General features: G+C 39.2%; 1 protein-coding gene across 2 annotated transcripts in view; it reads left to right on the plus strand.

Annotated features, from left to right (window-relative positions):
* ARK2N (arkadia (RNF111) N-terminal like PKA signaling regulator 2N) overlaps nt 1-19,993 on the plus strand; it is a 98,357-nt gene that overhangs the window by 67,333 nt on the left and 11,031 nt on the right. For both annotated transcript variants that reach the window (XM_006144415.3, XM_006144416.3), the window contains one exon: nt 12,648-12,774. In XM_006144415.3, the coding sequence (XP_006144477.1) occupies nt 12,648-12,774 (127 nt within the window). The remainder of the gene's footprint in view (nt 1-12,647; nt 12,775-19,993) is intronic.

Raw genomic sequence — 19,993 nt, forward strand, 5'->3', positions numbered from 1 at the left:
CAAATAATTATTTATTTATTTAATTCCATTTGTTATTACTATTTTTTAATTTGCCCAGAGAGAGGGTGAGGGAGGGAGGGAGAGAGAGAGAAAGAAAGAGAGAGAGAGAGAGAGAGAGAGAGAGAGAGAGAAAGCAAGAAAGCAAACCTTCAGGTCCAGAACTGGAACTGTGGTCGGCCATGTGGGAATCCAGCACCTTTAACCACCATGCCACCTGCTGGCCCTCAGCTTTCTTTTTTAATAATTATTTATTTTTTCTTTTTAAAATTTTAATCTATTTTTTAAATTTACATTTAATCACTATGTATCTTTACAGTGTACAACACTGGTTTTTCCATCACAAATATGGTGCGTATCAGTCAAGACAAAGACACATTACCATTATCATCAGCAAATAACTTTATTTTTGTGTCATTTAAAATATATTTTTTCTTCCTCAAAATAAAACTTTAAATTGAGACAGTACCACTGAATGTCTTGAATTCTTCCTTTCATAATCTTTGGCTGGAACTAAATAAAAGTTACTTGTTTGTTGACGTTCCGATTAATTTATTGCAGCTAATTTTGGAGTGGAAAGTGGATCTAGTTTTCTTTATTCATGATAGAGTGAGTGTGTGTGTGCACAGGTTAGTGAGTGACAGTGAGAGACAAATGAGCACCCTGTACAGGGTTTGGTCACGTTGCAGTCCTCTTCCTAGCTGTCCCATCAGTGCTTGGGTGCTCACGTGCATGTGTCTAGTGGGTTTCAGGCTGACCAAGACAGGAATTCGAACCACAGTTGTCATACCAGATTTGGCTTCTCTTCAGGAGTGCATTACCACCATGCAAAGAGACAACTCTGGATTTAGTTTTGCTTTAGTTGCTAATTGCGTGTTTGATTTTGAACTGGTCGTGTCTCCTCTGGACTTAAGTTTTTATGTGTATAAATACATGCTTTGCCCAACAGGGTACTTTTAAGGTTTATTAATATACATAAGCACAGTGGTTTCTCCTTGGCTGTAGTAATGCTTTTCATGGTTTTACTTTCTGTGGTTTTTGATTACCCATGGTCCGCTGTGATCTGAAAATACTAATTGGGAAATTCAAGAAATAACTCAAATTTTAAACAATATGGCATAATGCCTATTTCAGTCACCTTACTTTATATCATCATGTAGCATTTTATCATCTCACATCACCAAAAGAAGAGTGAGGGCAATTCAATAAGGTATAGATTTTTGAAGTATATTTTACTTCCTCAGAGAGAAACAGATGCCTTTGACAGAATCTTGTCATATTGTGGTGCTGCCCCCCCTCCCCCAAATCCCGTTCCCCCTGGCCAAGACTTCAAGCTCATAATTACATGGACAGGTATTGCTTTCTGTCCCTACCCCTTCATCCACCCACATACCCCCACAGCATGTTTCATTTGGACCTGGGATCCAAACACTGGTCTTTTGCAGAGTGGCACCATACTGCCTGCGCCACCAGTATGACTGTTTTTTTTTTTTGGAGAGGTTTCTTTTCTTTTCTTTTCTTTTTTTTTTTTTGCTATAGGGCACGTGCGCTCGCCAGACAGAGAGAGACAGAGAGACAGAAAGTGAGAAATCACCCCCCAGGGGGGATGGCCATGCCGCAATCCCTTCTCCTGCATTCTCCTCTTGGGATCTTGGACACGCACACACACGTGCCTAGTGTGAGTTTTAAGCCACCAGGTCTGGGACGGGAACCGTGGTCGACTACATGGGAGTCCAGCGACATAGCCATTATGCTAACTGCTAGTCCCGCCACCAGTATGACTGTTTGAGAGAGATCTCGTTTACCTAACAGTATAGTTGTTCTATTTTATTAGTTCTTGTTCATCTCTTACTGTGCCTGATTTATAAATTAAGCTTTATTATAGGTTTGTATGCATAGGAAAAGACATAGTATACATAGGGTTTGGTACTGTTCGTGGTTCAAGCATCTACGGGGGGGTGGGGAGGGTGTCTCAGAATGTATCTTCTGTGAATAATGGACAGCAGCTATACTTTGAAAACAATTATATTAATAAGGAGACCAGTTTGACCACTTTTTGTGTAATATGTCTTATTTTTTTCTTTAAAGAATTATTTATTTCCATCTGTTATTTATTTTTTTTCCTTTATTTGACAAGAGAGGGAGAGGGAGAGAGAGAGAGAGAGAAAGAGAAAGGGAAAGTGAGAAAGCATGCCACCAGGTCCAGGACTTGAACCATGGTTGGCCATGTGGGAGTCCAGTGCCCTTATCCACACAACCTGCTGGCCCCTGTAATATGTGTTTCTAAGCTATGTAATTAGTTCTGTTCACTAGCTGGTTTCTGTTTTTTTCATCTGCTGACAATTAAGTTGGTCCATGCCATTTCCGTTTTATTTCCTTGATCCCTTAATCTTGCCATTAGATATGAAACACTTTATAGTAAATTCTTGGCAAAAAAACAAACAAACAAAAAAAAAACACAGTTTACCAATGTTTTGCTTTTCATATAGAGAATATTTATTTATTTTTAGAATTTTGTCAGAGCATGCAGTGTGTGTGCTTGCTGAAGACAGAAAAAGAGAGAAAGAGAAAGTGAGAAAGCACGCTCCAAGGGGAACGGGCATGCTGCAATCTGCTTTCCCTCCATTTCTCCTTCCTTTAGGGATTTTAGGCATGCACACACATACAGCTGGTGTATTTTTCAAGGCACTGGGTCTGTGACCTGCACAGCCAGCCACGTGGTATCCAGCTACATTAGCCACCATGCCTTCAGCTGGCACCATACAGAGAATTCTTTTTTTCTTAAGAAATTTTTGCTACAGGGTGCATCTGCCTGTCAGAGACAGAAAAACAGAAAGTGAGAAATCACCCTCTGTGGGGCAGGTGGGGGAGGGATGGCCACACCGCAATCCCTTCTCTATTCTCCTCTTGGGATTTGGAGAATGCACACAGATGTGCTTGGGTGTGTTTTAAGCCACTGGGTCTGGGAATTGAACCACGGTCGACTGTGTGGCAGTCCAGCAATGTAACCATTATGCCATCTGCTGATCCCTAGAGAATTCTTAATATTAGGTTGAACCATATGGTATTTCTTAAAATAAATTTTATTTATTATTATTTAATTTGATGACAGAGAGGGAAAGTGAGACAGCAAGCTCCCAGGTCCAGGACTCGAACTGTGGTTGAGCATGTGGGAGTCCAGCTCCCTGACAACAATCTCACCTGCCAGCCCCACCATATAGTATTATTAATATTTGACTTTTTAAGCTTCAACAAATTCACCAGTTTCATATAATTTAACCTGACTATACAAAGTTTGAGGTTTTAAAATAAAAAAGTTACTAGTATCAGGAATAGCATTCATGTTTTTAGATTCAAGTAATCGTTAGTTTGAGTAGTTAAAACATCACAATTGGGTTTCTTCTGTTATTTTTCTTAACAAATAAAGCATGGTAAAAGTATGTGAAGAAGGAAACACCTGTGACTTTATACTCTATAATTTTCTACTCTCCACTCCAAGGGTGCTCTAAAACACCTGTGATTTTATTCTTTTCTACTCTCCACTCCAAGGGTGCTCTAAATCTGGTACTTAATGTTTTGTATTCCTATGTATTTTTAAAAATACATTTTTACTGTATTTGTTATGTGTCTGTAAACAAGGAAATTTTTTTTTTTTTATGAGAGTTTTTCACTATAGGGCGCGTGCGCTCGCCAGATAGAGACATAGAGACAGAAAGCGAATTTTATTCTTTTCTACTCTCCACTCCAAGGGTGCTCTAAATCTGGTACTTAATGTTTTGTATTCCTATGTATTTTTAAAAATACATTTTTACTGTATTTGTTATGTGTCTGTAAACAAGGAAATTTTTTTTTTTTTATGAGAGTTTTTCACTATAGGGCGCGTGCGCTCGCCAGATAGAGACATAGAGACAGAAAGCGAGAAATCACCCCCCAGGGGGGATGGTCACGCTATAATCCCTTCTCCTCCATTCTCCTCTCGGGATCTTGGGCATGCACGCACACACACCCTGCGTGATTTCTTAGCCACTGGGTCCAGGACGCGAACCATGGTCGACTACGTGGGAGTCCAGCGACATAGCCATTACACTAACTGCTGGTTCCCTAAACAAGGAAATTTTAAAACTAATCGGTATCTCATTGAAGGGAGTAACTTATAACTTGATTTTTTAGTTCAGCTTTTTTTGAGCTTTTTTTTTTAAGCTTTGTTCTTAAGTGTGGTTTTGGTTCATTCATTTTCCTCTCCTATTTAGTATTCCATTACATGAATACATCACAATTTACTCTTTTTTTTTTTTTTGCATTTATGGTGCTGTTTTACATGATGCTGCCTTTGACATATTTTGTGTGTGCCTCTTGGTATATGTATATCTTTTTTTTAGGCTATAATATAGAGAGAGGACATGGATATTATTGGTCCATAAATTATGTGTAAGTTTTATATGTAGTAGGATGTAATCACCACTGTTCAACAGGTCCTCATGACATTTTCTTATGAAGCTATTTATTGGCTCTTTTTTTTTTAATTTCAGTCTTTTTTACCCCATATCTGACAGTTCAGATATTTGAATAATAATAAAATTTAATGTCTTGATGTAATTGTCATAGTGGGAACTTAGTCTTTGAACCAGATGTACAGTGTGACAGCAAGATGTTAATAGAATTTATACTCATTTGCATTTGTAGTATTAGTCAGATGATCATTCTTGTGTTTTGCCTGAGCATAGAAATTACCCAGGGTGGTTATAAAAATTCACTCCTAGGTTTCTTTGTAAAGGTTCTACAAGTAAGTCTGAAATAGGGCACGAGAATCTCTTCTTAATAGCTCCTATGTTACTTTTGTCTCCAGCATGTTTAGGAAACTGTACTAGTGTATCTGAAAATGGTTCAGTTATTTTAATTGCTAGAATAGCTCACTATACACATAAATGTAGTTGGGACACAAAAAAGGGGGGAAGTCTGAGGTACTCTTGATAATGGAAAGCTTAATTGTGGCCAACTCAGTTTATCTAGAAATTTTTCCCCCTGGGAAATTGTAAATATACTTCCTTTTTTTCCATCAGTTGTGAGTATTTTCCTCATCCTTAAACTAGGGATGGCAATCTTGATTTGACAGTAACACAAGCATAATAGCAGAACAGAGAGACCAATCTTGTTTTTTTTTTTTTTTTTTTTTTCCTCAGTATAGAGTGGCCATGTTTCTATTACTAGTACTTTAAAGACAATCGACCAATCTTATAAAAGAGGTAGATCATGTTCCTCTTGTTTACCTGCTTCATATTCAGTGAAGATTTTAGATTTCCGACCTCTCCTCCTAATTTTTAAGGTTATCTTTAATATTCTTGTTAAAAGAAGTAAACACAAAGTAATAATTTGCTTTAAAGTGAGGTGAGTAGTGGTTAAAATACTGATCCTTTCACACTATATCTAGCATGCCGCGGTCATCCAGTATGTAATACTTTCTCCTTCTTCTTCAAATATTCCCAGCCTAGTTCTTACCCAGTAGTTACAGTTTTAAAAGTAGCTACATTATTTCTTTTAAAAATGAAAAGAAACTGCTGTGATAATATAGTTACTATGTACTTTTCTCTTTCCTTTTTTTAATGCTAATGTTACTTAGACATGTGTTGAGAAGGTCTGTAATGGGTAGACAAAAATAAGGAATTTCTTCATAGAGTGAAAGAAGTTATCTTTCCAAAGTTCTACACGGGCAAAGACCTGTACAAAGACAGTTCACTCCCACAAGAGCTAAGTATAAGAGTCTGGGGACCAGCAGGAGGCGTAGTGGTTAAGGTGCTGGATTCCCATGTGGCCAACTGTGGTTTAAGTCTTGGACCCAGCGACTTGAAACTCACACTGGGTGTGTTTGTGTGCATGCCCAAAATCCTGAGAGGAGACTGGAGGAGAAGGGATTGAGGTGTGGCCATCCTCCCTCCACCCCTCCTACCCCTGGGAGTGATTTCTCGCTTTCTGTCTCTAGTGAGTGCATGTACCCTATAGCAAAAATCTCTCTCTCAAAAAAATTATATATATATGTGTGTGTATGTGTGTGTGTTATGTTCTGTTTTATTTTTATTTTAATACATAATAATTTTGGTATTTATCTTTTTCTCTATAGGGTTTATTCTTGTCTTAGAAATGTAAAAGATTACTACCACTGATGTTATTTGTAGAACATCATATCATCTTTGGCTTATGTTTGCGTGTGCTTGAGGCACTCTGCAGCTTTGAATTCCTGTGAGATCAAGGGTTGGGATGGGATAGGAGCAGCCCAAAGGCTGGAGAGTGTCAGGCTCTGTGCAGGAGCTGCCATAGGTATGTGTGGCATACCGAGAGGGGTACATGGAAGAAAAGGACTGATCATCTGGGCCCTGAAGAAGAGGGAAGAGGGAGGCATCTCTGAATGCCTGTCTTGCATAAATCCTAACATTTTATAGACTTAATGTGGGTCTCAGCTGACTTATCATCTGTGTGGCATATTTTGTCTAATGGCTGTGGCAGGATGTGGCAAAAGTCTCATGTCATTACTCTAGGATTTTTTAAAAGAATTCTTTATTTTTTATTTTATTATCATTATAATTTTTTAAATTCACCTGAGGGACAGAGAGAAAGAGGGAAAGTGAGAAAGCAAGCTGCCAGGTCTGGGACTAGAACTGCAGTCAGCCATGTGGTCATCTAATGCCTTAATCATCACACCAATAGCTGGCCCCAAGTCTAGGATTTTTTTTTTTTTTTAAGAGATTTTTGCTACAGGGCGTGTGCGCTCACCAGACAGACAGAGAGAGACATAGAGACAGAAAGCGAGAAATCACCCCCCGGGGGGATGGTCACGCCGCAATCCCTTCTCCTCCATTCTCCTCTCGGGATCTTGGGCACGCACGCACACGCGCCTGGCGTGAGTTTTAAGCCACTGGGTCCGGGACACGAACCGCGGTCGACTACGTGGGAGTCCAGCAACATAGCCATTACTCTAACTGCTGGTTCCCAGGAGTTTTTAACATTTACCAGAAAGTTTGTATTTAGCACCCCCATTACTTCCTCAAGTCTCTTGTTTTAGACTGATTTTCAACTAATACGGATTTTGAACAATACTAAATGCCAGCAGGGCTGGATTGCAATTTTATTACTCTTTTTTTTTTGTTTTGACAGAGAGGGGGTGTATTCATGTGTTCACTTACCAGAGAGAGAGAGAAAGAGAGAGAGAGAGAACCCGACCCCACCCCCCCGCCGTGGGATGGGCATGGTCATATTACAGTCTTTTCTATTTTTCCATCCTGTCAGGATTTAGGACATACATACACATGCACATACCATGTTTTTTAAGCCACCAGGGCCAGGATTTTAACTGCAGTCAGCTGTATTAGTGTAGAAAAGTCCCCAGTAGAGATGGAGACAGCAGAAGGAGAGGTGCAAAGGAAAGCCAGTGGTTGTGAGAAGTCAAAACACTGTCTTCGTCTTCTTAGTTATCCACAAACTATAAGCCCCTGGAATCATCCTTAGGCTCCCATTTTATCCCCTCTTCTGTTAAATTCTTCTTTATTCCAGCCACCTGCTGCTCACCCTCCTACAACTTTTCTACTGCTTTCTGCAATGCCAGCTCTGTGGTAAACTGCATTGAATTTTTCTCTGCCTCATCTTGGAAAATGGACTTTCCTGAAAATGCTGCCTTTTCTGTAGTTCTCTGAAGGAAAAGCTGCTCCTAACTTCCGATTTGGGGATCAGGATCACTTTTGAATGACTGTTCCATCCTTATGTACCAATACCAGCAGCCTCTGTCTCCCAGGGGGTTACACTTCCACTGTCATTTTTTTAAAATTCTTTATATTTTATTTATTCATTCATTTATTTTAATTTAATCAGAGACAGAGAGGGAAAGTGAGAAAGCAAGCCACTAGGTCCAGGACTCGAACTGTGGTTGGCCATTTGGGAGTGTCCAGCACCTTAACCACCACGCCACCTGCTGGTCCCTCCACTGTTATTTTGACTCCATCACAGTTTCACTCGATTACTGGTGCCTGGCTTTTAGCCTCTCGCTCCACTTTCAAGTCCTGTTGTCATGAATACTTTATACTAACAACCACCTCAAAACTGTTCATGCCTAATTACCAAGAAGCCAGGGGTCTGAGCCTCAAGAGACACTTAAAACCACTGTGATAGACTCAGAGCCCAGTCCCAGCTTCTTGTGGTCCTAAAAATAAGAATAATCGAATTAAACGAAATTAAAAAGGCAGATTGTAAGACAGTCGCTATAATCAAACTCTTCTTCCATGGTTATTTAATGCTCTTAAACAATAGTGATTAATGGCAAACAATAAGAATACAACTGAATTAAGTTCATTCTGAATATCTGTGCCAGTTCCGTAACCATCGTTCTGTTTTGATGTTTTTGCTAGGAATATTTTATGCAATGTCTCAGTCATCAGTAGCTCTGAATAGCCTGAGTTAGTACTCTATCCTGACCCTTCCACCTTTCATAGCCTCATTTCAGAGCTGGAAATACCATCATTCTACCTTTTTTCTTTTTTTTTAAAAAGGGGGAAAATGAAAAGTTACTATGCTTTTATTTTGAACTGTCTTAAGAAAAACAAGATACCCATCACCAGTATTTCATATTCTTCTAAATTTATTCATTCATTATGAGTCCAGAAGCAAATTATTTATATACTGCTTTTACTTTATTAGACAAATAATTTTGACTGTAATTTTGGCTATAAAAAGTTTACAATCCAGCCTGATCTCCCAGGTGGGCATTTTCAAGTACTTTTTCCTAAAAGTGCTGTTTGGTGTCCATGGTTTCACATCTGTGGTTTTCTTTCTATCTGTCACTTTCCTTTGTGGGTACCTTTTTCATCTCTTAGTTATGAGTGTTCTAATACCTTAGTTATTCAGGGTTCTGTTCTAGCCCCTTCACTCTTCTGGAAGACCTTTATCTTCCCACTGCTGCTGAGGACTAGTCCAGTCTGCACTTCCTGTCTTGACTCATGAGTTGAGCTTTAGGACTATTTCTCCAGCTTCCTACTGGCCATCCCCAAAGCACATTGTCATCATGTCCTTAGCAGTGACCTGTAGCTTTCTTTGGTGCCTGATGACATGGTAGCTGTTTAGTTACCTAAGTCAGAAGCTTTAGCACCATTTTTGGCTTTCTGTGCTCTTTCATCTGCCCAGTTTGCAACACTTCTTTCCCTCCCTACATAACATTCTCCATTTTGTCTCTTCCCTAGTTCAGCCACACTCATTTCTCAGCCAGAAAACTGCTGGAATCTAACTAGATTCCTTGCCTTCAGTATTTCATGTCCTGCCATCAGTTTCATTCCTACACTTCTAAAGGAAATTCTTTAAAATTCAAAATGAGATCACTTATGTGAATGCTCTGCTGAAATTCTTTAGGGGCTTCCTACTTCCCAAGGTCAAGCATAGACTCCTTACTCTCTCTCACCTATGCTAATTTTGCCAGCCTTGTCCTTCATTTCTCTGTTTTAACATTTCACCAAACTTTTATACCCCCAAAGGGCAACAGAATATTCCTCTGCTACTTTACCTTGCCTATGCCTGTTGTTCCCTGAGAGCTCAGTTTCCCTGTTCACCGTTGTGTCTGGGAAATGTGCCTTTTCTACATGTTCCTATGCTACTCTTTTTTTTTTTTTCCTCTTCTCTCTCTCTCTATTTTTTAGAGGCTTTTGCCATAGGGCTCAGGTGCTTGCAGTAGAGAGAGACAAAGAGACAGAGAAAGGGAAAGTGAGGCATTACTTCCCAAGGGGAATGGTCATACCACAGTTGCTTCTTCATTCTCTCAGGACTTCAAGCACACAGGTACCTGGAGTGACTAAGCCTCCAGGTCCAGGATTTGAACCATGGTCAGCCATGTGGGAATCCAGTGCTTTAACCACCTCGCCACCTGTTGGCCCTTTCTAGGCTACTCTTTACCTCCCCTTTGTAGCAATTTTCAGGCCATAGTGCAGGGGACTGCTTTTAGTATCTCTGAATATATCGTAGATTCATTGAGAGTGGACACTATGTCTTGCCTTGTTCCTCATGGCAGTCCCAACACAGCATAGAGCTTGTCATAAAAAAGTACTTATAAGAACAAACAGATGAAGTAGACAATAAAGGCTGATTTACTGAATATGGACAAGTTGAAGACTTGAAAAGATAGACTGTCAATTTGTGTTCCTCTCAGTAGTAGTATGGTTGAAACAGTGTGCATGTTGATAGTCATAACTATTAATAAAACATGGAAGTAGAAATTAGATAAAAGATTTGACCACAATTTACGGATTAGGGTTCAGAGCAAGACTCTGGATTTACCAAACCTATATGTAATCAAATGCCATTTAAGCAACCACCCTAGATTGAACGAAATTGGGTTTTGTCTGGTAATAGTCACCAGCTTGTATGATTTGAAGACAGATGCCCACTGCCAGCATCACATAGGGACCTATCTGGATTAGAAACTCATGCAGATTATAATACAATCCCAATCTCTTGTCATGTTGAGAAACCTCTCAAAAAAAAAAAAAAGGTAAAAATATTAAAGAATTGCGAGAAAGACCCATAATCATATTCAAAGTTGTTTGCTTTTTACAGCTTTTAACGGCACTCCTGTTTTTATAATGTTATATATGATACTTTGTATGTTATGTATATATTTCCCCAAGTTTCTGCAGAGTGACTATCTTTGGACATCACAGCATTTTGCTTATTTGAAATCTTTTCCTTTAGGGTAGATTTTCAGGGATGGGTTTTACAGGATTAGAGTGCGTAAAAACTGTAAGTTTACTTTGAAATGGTCTGTAGCTTTCCAAGAGGGTTACACTAAAAGTTGATAGGAATATGAAAAAGTAAGATTACTCAGTGACTTTGAAGCACTGGAGTGAGTGAAGGGAGGGGAGAGGGAAAGTTGTGTGTATAAAACTTTGTTTTATTTACATTGGCCTTATTTATATGAGATGTCATGAATATTTATTTTAAATATGGAGAAATAATTTTGTGTCAGATGGCAGTATATTTAAATAAAATACCCTTTAAAGAATGAAAATTTGTACCCATTACAATGATTTGTTTTTCTGAAGTTAACTCCTAGGTATCCTAAACTTCATCCAAGTCCGAACATTCAAGAGTCGGTACATGGACTGAATTATTTGGACTCTTAATAAGACTTGTTTTTAGAGCCATGTACTTTGATGCTATGCCATTAGCCTCTTTTCTTTCTTTTAAAACTTGCTACAGGGAGCATGCACTCACAAGGCAAGGGGAGGGTGCTGAGAAAATACCCTCTTGGTGTTTTCTTGTTCATATCACAGTCCCTTCACTTCCATTCTCCTCTTGGGATTTTGGACACACAGACAAACATGCTTGGAGTGCTTTCCAAACTGTTGGGATTGGAACTTGAACCACATAGTCAGTCATGTGGGTTCCAGCTGCCTTAACCACCTTGCCACTGACTGGCCTGCTTATGAGCCTTTATTGAGAAATAAATTTTTGTTTTGAGAGTTTTTTCCTTTTCTTTTCTTTTCTTTTCTTTTCTTTTTTTTTTTTTTTTTTTTTTTTTTTTTTTTTGCTATAAGATGCATGTACTTGCAAGAGAGACAGAAAGCGAAAAATCACCCTCAAGGTTGGATAGCCACACCGCAATCCCTTCTTCATTCTCCTCCTGGGATTTTGGGCATGTGTGCACACGTACCAGGCATGAATTTTAAGCTGCCAGGTCCAGGACTCAAACTGTGGTCAACTATGTGGGAATCCAGCAACGTAACCATTATGCCCCCCTGCTGGTTTCTATGGAGAAAGGATTCTATGAAGCTTATGTTTTCTATGATGTTGGAGAATGTGTTTTATCACATATAAGATATGCTTTATGAAGACCCTTCCGGACAAAGTCCTTATATGCCCCCATGCCACAGGCCGTGTCACCTTTCTGGAGTAGGTGGTTTATTTCTGTTTAACGAGAGCTGTCTACATGTACTGCTTATGTTTCAGTTGGTTAGAACCAAAACTTTGTTCTACCTCTAGCCTTCCCTTTAAGATGTAGTTTTGAGTCTTGATTTTGTCAAAATTGGATTCCTTTAGAGAGAAAAATATTTAATCTTTTACAGAGCACTCCGGTATAAATATGATATTAATGATTACATTCCAGTTATGCCTTTGTACTTTTCTGGTTTAGATTTTTTTCCCTATAAAATGATAAGAAGTAAGGAACCCCATTGCTCTCGAGATGGTTATGCAAGTCATATAAAAACAGACTGAAGCTAAATGCAAAAAACAGTAACAGAATACAATGTAGTGTATTATTAGAAAATACTAATTTTAAAATAGAGTTTACATGTACATATATTTAGATATAGATATTTACCAAAATATTAAAAGCTTTTTCTCCTAAGAAGGAGGAGAAAGTGAGAGACTTTGAATTCATACTTTTTTTGTACTACCATGTCATTTGAATACATGCCACAAGCACGTACTGTTTATTTTTTTTAAAAGCCAACTTAAATGGAAAAGAACACTGCTCAGCTTATTTGAGTGGGTAACAGTGTCTCTGTGGCAAGCTCTCATAGGGCTATTTTGTTTCTATAATTACCTGGATGAGAAATCTGTCAGAGTTGTTTCCGCTATAAGAAATCACACTAGTCCTTGTTTTTTCTACCCTTCTTTCTCAGGTCATTTGGATCCAGGATTCCTAGCAAGTGACAAAGTATCCGCTGGCAAGGCACCACTCAATGAAGAAATTAATATTGCCTCTTCAGATAGTGAAGTGGAGATTGTGGGAGTTCAGGAACATGCAAGGTTGGTATTAATTGGAACATTCTGATATGTTGTGGATTTTATTTTAATAAAAAGTCAATAACCCAAAAACCTCATGGCATAGTTGGCATGAATGGAGAGAACTATCCCTCAGCTATTTGGGGAGGGGGTGCTTAAACCCTTTTCTTAGTTTTACTCTTGGGTGTGTGCACTCACCAAAGAAAAACGCGAGAGAGGGAAAATGAGAAAGTACCACTCTTGCCCCAGGCTGGATGGCCATGCCTCAGTTTCTTCACCACTCTCCTTTCTGGATTTTGGGCCTGCATGTACATGTGCCTGGCATGTTTTTCAGGCTGCTTGGTCCAGGACTTGAACTGTGCAAGTTGGCACATGGGGTCCAGCTTAATCTCTGTGCCATCTGCCAGTCCAGCCAAAACACTTCTTATTTAGACGTGATATGAACCTCAGAATGTGTTGCTTATTGCTTCATACCAAGAACATCGCTACCATACATGCTTGTAAACTAGAGCTGTTTTTGTTTGTTTGTTTGTTTGTTTGTTGGTAAGCAAATGTCTAGATAACTTGATAGGGTTTTCTAGTAAGGTAGAAGTATATCACATTTCAGAGCCTGACAGTGGCATGGTGTTAAAGGTGCTGGATTCCCACATGGCCAACTACGGTTCAAGTCTCAGACCTGGTGGCTTGCTTTTTCACTTTCTCTCTTTCTCTCTGTATGTCTTTCTTGTTCTGTCCCTCCCTGGTAAAGTTAAAATATGTAAATAAATTTAAATAAAAATAATTAAAAGAAGTATCACGTTTCTCTCCTCATATTCATGCTTCTTTGCCTTTCACTTCACCCTGAAATATTTTGGGAGTGAACAATTGGGAAACATGTATCTGACATCATACCTCTCTTACTTTTTTTTTTTTTTAAGAATTATTTTATTTAACTATTTATTTTTATTTTAACGGGGATGGGGGAGGGGAAGAGAAAGTGTGAAAACAAGCCACCAGGTCCGGGACTTGAACTGCAGTTGGCCATGTGTCAGTTCAGCGCCATTAACCACCACGCCACCTGCTTGCCCCACCTCTTTTTTTTTTTTTTAAAGAGAGATACTTGCTATAGGGCACGTGTGCTCGCCGAAGAGATAGAGCAACAGAGAGAGAAGGCGAGAAATCACCCACAGGGGAATGGCCATACTGCAATCCCTTCTCTATTCTGCTCTCAGAATTTTGGGCATGCACACCCATGCACCTGACAGTGAGTTGTTTTTGTTTTGTTTTGTTTTTTAAAACTTTTTCTTTAATTTATTCATTTATTTATTTTAATTTGACCAGAGAGAGAGAGACAGAGAGAGAAGGGAAGTGAGAAAGCAAGCCACCAGGACCAGGACTCGAACCATGGTCGGCCATGTGTAAGTGTTGAGTGCCTTAACCACCACGCCACCTGCTGTTCCCCTGGCAGTGAGTTTTAAGCTGCAGGGTTCAGTACTTGAAGGAATCCAGTGACATAACCATTACGCCGTCTACTGGTCCTGCATCATACCTCTTTTGCTAGTTTCTTATAGCACCTTTCCTATCTTTCATGAAGAGCAAACTTTTAAGTTATTTGGTCTGTTCTTAACGATTTTTAGTGTTGTTTGTATGACTGTAAGGGAGCCTTGTTTTTTTTTAGGATTAAAATAAAGTCAAAAGACATCAAATTACTATGTGGTATTGCAAAACTAATTTTTATGAAGTTTGGCATTCTTTAAGGTAGGGATCAGCAAACTATGGCCCACAGGCCAAATCTAGCCTACTGCCTGTTTTGGTGTGGACTGGGAACTAAGAATGGTTTTTACATTTTAAAATGGTTGAGGGAAAGAAATCAAAGAATGATATTTTGTGACATGTGAAAATGATATAAAGTTTATTTATTTGTTTATTTTATGACCCTTTTCCTCCCTTCAGTTTAACTTTATTTATCTATTTATTTTTAATTTGACCAGAGAGGGACAGAGTGAGAAAGAGAGGGAAAGTGAGAAAGCAAGCTGCCAGGTCTGGGACTTGAACTGTGGTTGGCCATGTGGAAGTCACGCGCCTCTAACCACCACACCACCTGCTGGCCCTGAAGTTTAAATTTTAATGTCCATAAATAAAGTTTTATTGTAACAGAACCATGTGTGTTCATTTTGCTTATCATTTTTGGCTGTTTTGTACTTAAGTGGCAGAGATGAGTAGTTTCAGCAGATCATAAGCAAAGCTTAAGGTATTTACTATCTGGTCCTTTGCAGAAAAATTTTGCTGACTTCTTTTTTCTTTTTTTTAGGGTATGAGTACTCTCCAGAAAGACAGAGAGAGACAGAGACAGAAAGCAAGAAATCACCCCCAGGGGTGGGAGTTGGGATGGCCACGCCGTAATCCCTTCTCCTCCATTCTCCTCTTGGGATCTTGGGCATGTATGCACATGTACCCGTACCCAGTGTGAGTTTAAACCACTGGGTCCAGGACTCAAACTGCAGTTGACTACATGGGAGTCCAGCTACATAGCCATTATGCCAACTCTTGGTCCCAGCTGACTCCTACTTTAAGGTATATTCCTAAGAATTAATTACAGCCCTCTCAGACTTACTCTTCTGGAACATTTGACATGCACATGTACCTACAAAACAAAAATTTATGTGTATTCTGCATAGCAAAACTTTACTCTCACACCACAAGGATTAAGTTGTGATTTTTCTGATCAATAGCTATATTACAGTATCTTTATTACTTTGTTCTTTAATCTGATTTTGCTCGTTGGCTAGCAAAGTAATAAAGCGTTCACCAGCATTTCTTCTGTTGCTTATATAATAGGTGGTCTTTGGGAGTGAAATACAGATGCATATAAATTGAGGACATCTTTTTCTAGTGAGATCTGATTATACTTTCCAAGACATTTTTCAGTTAAAATTGAAACGTTAAGGATGTAGAATGAACTAAACAGTTCAATGAGCCATTTTCCCAAAAGTGGCCTATTCTATTTTTATCTGAACTAGTACTGCCCTAGCACCTCATCCTCTATCCTATGCCCAAAGTATTGTCTGCACAGCTGTTTCCTTTTTTCTTTTCCGTTTTTAAATGGCATTTCCCCTGTTCTGATAGGAAAGAATTTTCATTCTTTAATCTTCCTTTTAGCTCATTCTTCTTTTTGTTGCCCTGCTTTACTACAGAACTTTTTCCTATTAAGTTCTTTCTCTTTTTTTAAAGCTAATTTATCCATCAGATGAAGAAGTATAGCTCCTAACTTCTTCCCCTACTTCAGGATGTATTTGACATAAGGTTATTTCACCTTTGTGTCTTATAGTATTAAAGATATTGTCCTTTTAAGCCCCATGTCAGGATCTTTCTAGAATATTGTTATTTGTTTTAATTTAATTTTAGGATTCCTACTGTAGTACTGTACCTATTGACATGTTGATGTAGGTAAATTATATGCTGGAAGCATATTCTCCCTTTACCTACTTCCTCTTGAGGTACATTTTAAATGTTAATTCATTGTACTTATGTGTTCCTGCTTAGGTAGGAAAGTACAGGTGAAATAATGTTTTAGCATTGTTTAACTGATCTACTTATGCAAAGATGTTTTCTTCTATGAAGTCTCCCTTTATTTATCTTTTTTTTGCACGCATAGGAATCTTTTTAACTTTAGGGAATAGTAGGTGGTGTGGTGGTTAGGGGTGTTGTACCCCCACATGGCTGACAGCAGTTAAAGTCCCAGATTTGGCGGCTTGTGTGTGCTCTCTCTCTCTCTCTCTCTGTGTCTCTCTCTGGTCAAATTAAAATAATATTAGTAAAATAAAGTTAGAATAAAAAAATTTCTTAAAAAAAAAAAAAGAAATCTTTTTAACTTTAGTTAACTTTTCTCCCATGAGGAAATCTTTAGCTTTCTTTGTTCATTTGTTTGCTTTAAGGTTTTTTTTTTTTTTTTTTTTTTTATAATGTTTTATAGCAGAGAGAGGAGAGAAAGAGAGAAAGAAAGAAAAAAAGAAAGCAAGCACTACCCACCCAGGCCTGGTCGCGTCACAGTCCTTTTCTCTCAGTTTTCCATCCTGTCGCGATCCTGGATGTGCTCTTGCACTCCACAGGTTTTTCAAGCCACAAGAGTGAGACTCCAACCTGGCGAGCCATGGCGGATTTTCTTTCCTCTGTACAGCATTTAACTGCTGTGCTGTGAGGGGCCTCTTTCACTTTTTGTTTACCAATATTTTGGTATCTAGAGTCTAAGTTGTCATTATCTTTCTATTGGACCTTATGAATGTAAGTTCTTACTTTCCTCCCTACCTTCCCCCTTTTAGTTAGCCTTTTTCTGAGGGGGGAAATGAGAAATCACTCCTTGAGGGAAGAGCCATGCTGCAGTCCCTTCTTCATTCTCCTTTTGGGATTTTGGACACACACACACACACATGTACGTGTGCATGCACATGCTTGGCATGTTTTTCAACCGCAGGGACTGGGTCTCAAACTGCAGTCAGCTATGTGGGATCTAGTGCTTTAACCACCATGTCACCTGCTGGCCCCATGTTTTATCTAGACTGTCATTTTACTTGGTAGATATGTTGTTCTACTCTTAAACTAACTCACGTGACTTTGGCTATATTTTAAATAATATAGTACAGGGAACCAGCAGTTAGTAATGGCTATGTCGTGGGAACATAGTTGACCGCGGTTCGCGTCCCGGACCCAGTGGCTTAAAACTCACGCCGGGCGCATGTGCGTGCGTGCCCCAGATCCCGAGAGGAGAATGAAGGAGAAGGGATTGCGGCGTGGCCATCCCCACTGGGGGGTGATTTTTCGCTTTCTATCTCTATGTCTCTCTCTGTCTGTCTGGTGAGCGCACGCGCCCTATAGCAAAAACCTCTCCAAAAAAAAAAAATATATATATATATATATATACATACATATATATATATATATATATGTATAGTACAGTGTTTATACTGTCGTCTAATATAAATGATAACAGGCTTCTCTGGCCTGTTCCCAGACTCCCATATAAATACCATATTACAATTTAAAAAATCATTTCAAGGACTTTTTCTTACAGGCTCTGTCACATAAGCTGTGTTTTCTTCTGACCCATTGGTTTTAATCCTGGAAAATTCATATTGTACAGTTAACAAATTCATTTTGAAACCTCATGGGTAGTTAATATTGTCCATTCAGTGTAATGTGGAGCTTACAGATTCTGTTGGAGTATAATATCCTATCCTATATCCTTTTTTTGGTGGGGAGGGGTACATAACAGGGTGTGTGTACTTGCTGGAGAGACAGAGAGACAGAAAGTGAGAACTCACCCCCTGGGGGGATGACCACAGCACAATCTCTTCTCTCCCATGCTCTTGGGATTTGGGACATGCACATGTGCTCAGCGGGAGTTTCAAGACACTAGGTCTAGGACTTGAACCGCAGTTGACTGTGAAAGTCTAGCACCCTAACCACCACAGCACCTAATGGCCCAATCCTATATCATTTTAAGGCTATCTTTTGTATTGATTTTTGGTCTAGGATCAAGTGAAGTCTCACTGACTCTGCTCTTTCTGAAAATTTTTTGGCAGTTTTTTAGAAGGAGCCTGATAATCTTTCATACATTGAGATTAAAAAGCTGGAAAACAAGAAGAGAATGAGACTTTCTTGTTGGTTACTGCAGAATCACTACTTTGGCTGCCTGTATTTTATCTGGTATTTATTTCTTTTACAGTTCTAGGGTTGCAATTAGAAAGTATTGATGTGCTTCTGGCAGGGTTACCACTTGGAAGAAGATTTTAGGTTTTCATCCACATCTTTCTGCAGTAATTTTATTTGTGTGAATAGATACTATGTCTGCATTTAGTTGTCTTGTTCTAATTCTTTTAGATTTTCTATAATGTTGTGGCTTTCTGAGAGACTTAGATACTCCTATGTGGTCCTTGAGTTGTCTTTGGGGAGTTTGGTTGCCTTGACTTGTGCTTGGTTGTATTTTTCCATACAGAAGCATTTTGTTTGCACTCTGTAGTTAGTTGTTTTATGTCCCCTCTTCCTTTTTTTTTTTTTTTTGAGAAGTAGTCGTTTTTCTCTTCTTGAATGTTAATCTTTTCCTACTATTTTATTATAGATTTTGATATGTTCACTAGCTTCCATGCTAATTCGAGCCACAGACTAGAAAATAGCTTGCCTTCTGAACTAATGGTTGCATAGATCTTTTTTGGCAGCCTCACATTGCTATGGTGAATGCCTGACATTACCTAAATGTTACTGTTCTCAGATGTTAATTTTTGGACAGTCCATTTTCATAAATACTTTGCCAATGAGATGGAGATCATCTTCCCAGCATCTGTAGTTCTTTGTGCCCAGTTAATTTTGCCAGAAAATTTAACTTATGACTCTTATGCCAGTATTTTTTTAAAAATCTTAGGTCTTGGGACCAGCAGATGGCATAGTGGTTACATCACTGGACTCTTACATAGTTGACTATGGTTCCAGACCCTGTGGCTTGAAACTCACACCTAGCGCCTGTGCATGTGAGCCCCAAATCCTAAGGAGAATGGAAGAGAAGGGATTGCGACATGGCTACAAATCACCCCTGGGGGCTGATTTCTAGCTTTTTGTCTGTCTCTATGATGAGCACACATGCCCTGTAGCAAAAATCTCTCCCCTGTTCTCCCACCCTCCCCCCAAAAAATCCTAGGTCTTTTTTCCTTCTCTTTTTCTGTCTGCTTCAGTGATGATTGCTCTAGAAGGGTGAATGCATATAGCACTGATCTTTCTGTTACAGAACTCTGTTAGAACTGTTCCTTCAGCACCTGTTCTGAGGCTTTTGTGAATAATCAAGCCTTTGCCTCATTTTGGTCTTTTAGTCCTATGATCATTGATGTTAATGTTCATTCATCCCCTGGCAAAAAGTATTGTTGCAGGAAACTTGCATTTAGGACTTACTATTTCATAAACCAGTTCTTTTTTTTTTTGGAGATATTGCGCGCTTGCCAGACAGTCAGAGAGAGACAGAGAGCCAGAAAGCGGGAAATCACCCCCCAGGGGGGATGGTCACACTGCAATCCCTTCTCCTCCATTCTCTTCTCGAGATCTTGGGCACACACGCACACGCGCCCAGTGTGAGTTTTAAGCCACCAGGTCTGGGACGCAAACCGCGGTCGACTACGTGGGAGTCCAGCGACATAGCCATTATGCTAACTGCTGGTTCCCATAAACCAGTTCTTAACATTAACCTTAAAATAGCTAGGGAGGCAGGCGAGCATCTCCCTAA

This window comes from Tupaia chinensis, unplaced genomic scaffold (assembly GCF_000334495.1).
Source record: "Tupaia chinensis unplaced genomic scaffold, TupChi_1.0 Scaffold000119_2, whole genome shotgun sequence".
Taxonomy (NCBI): Eukaryota; Metazoa; Chordata; class Mammalia; order Scandentia; family Tupaiidae; genus Tupaia; species Tupaia belangeri.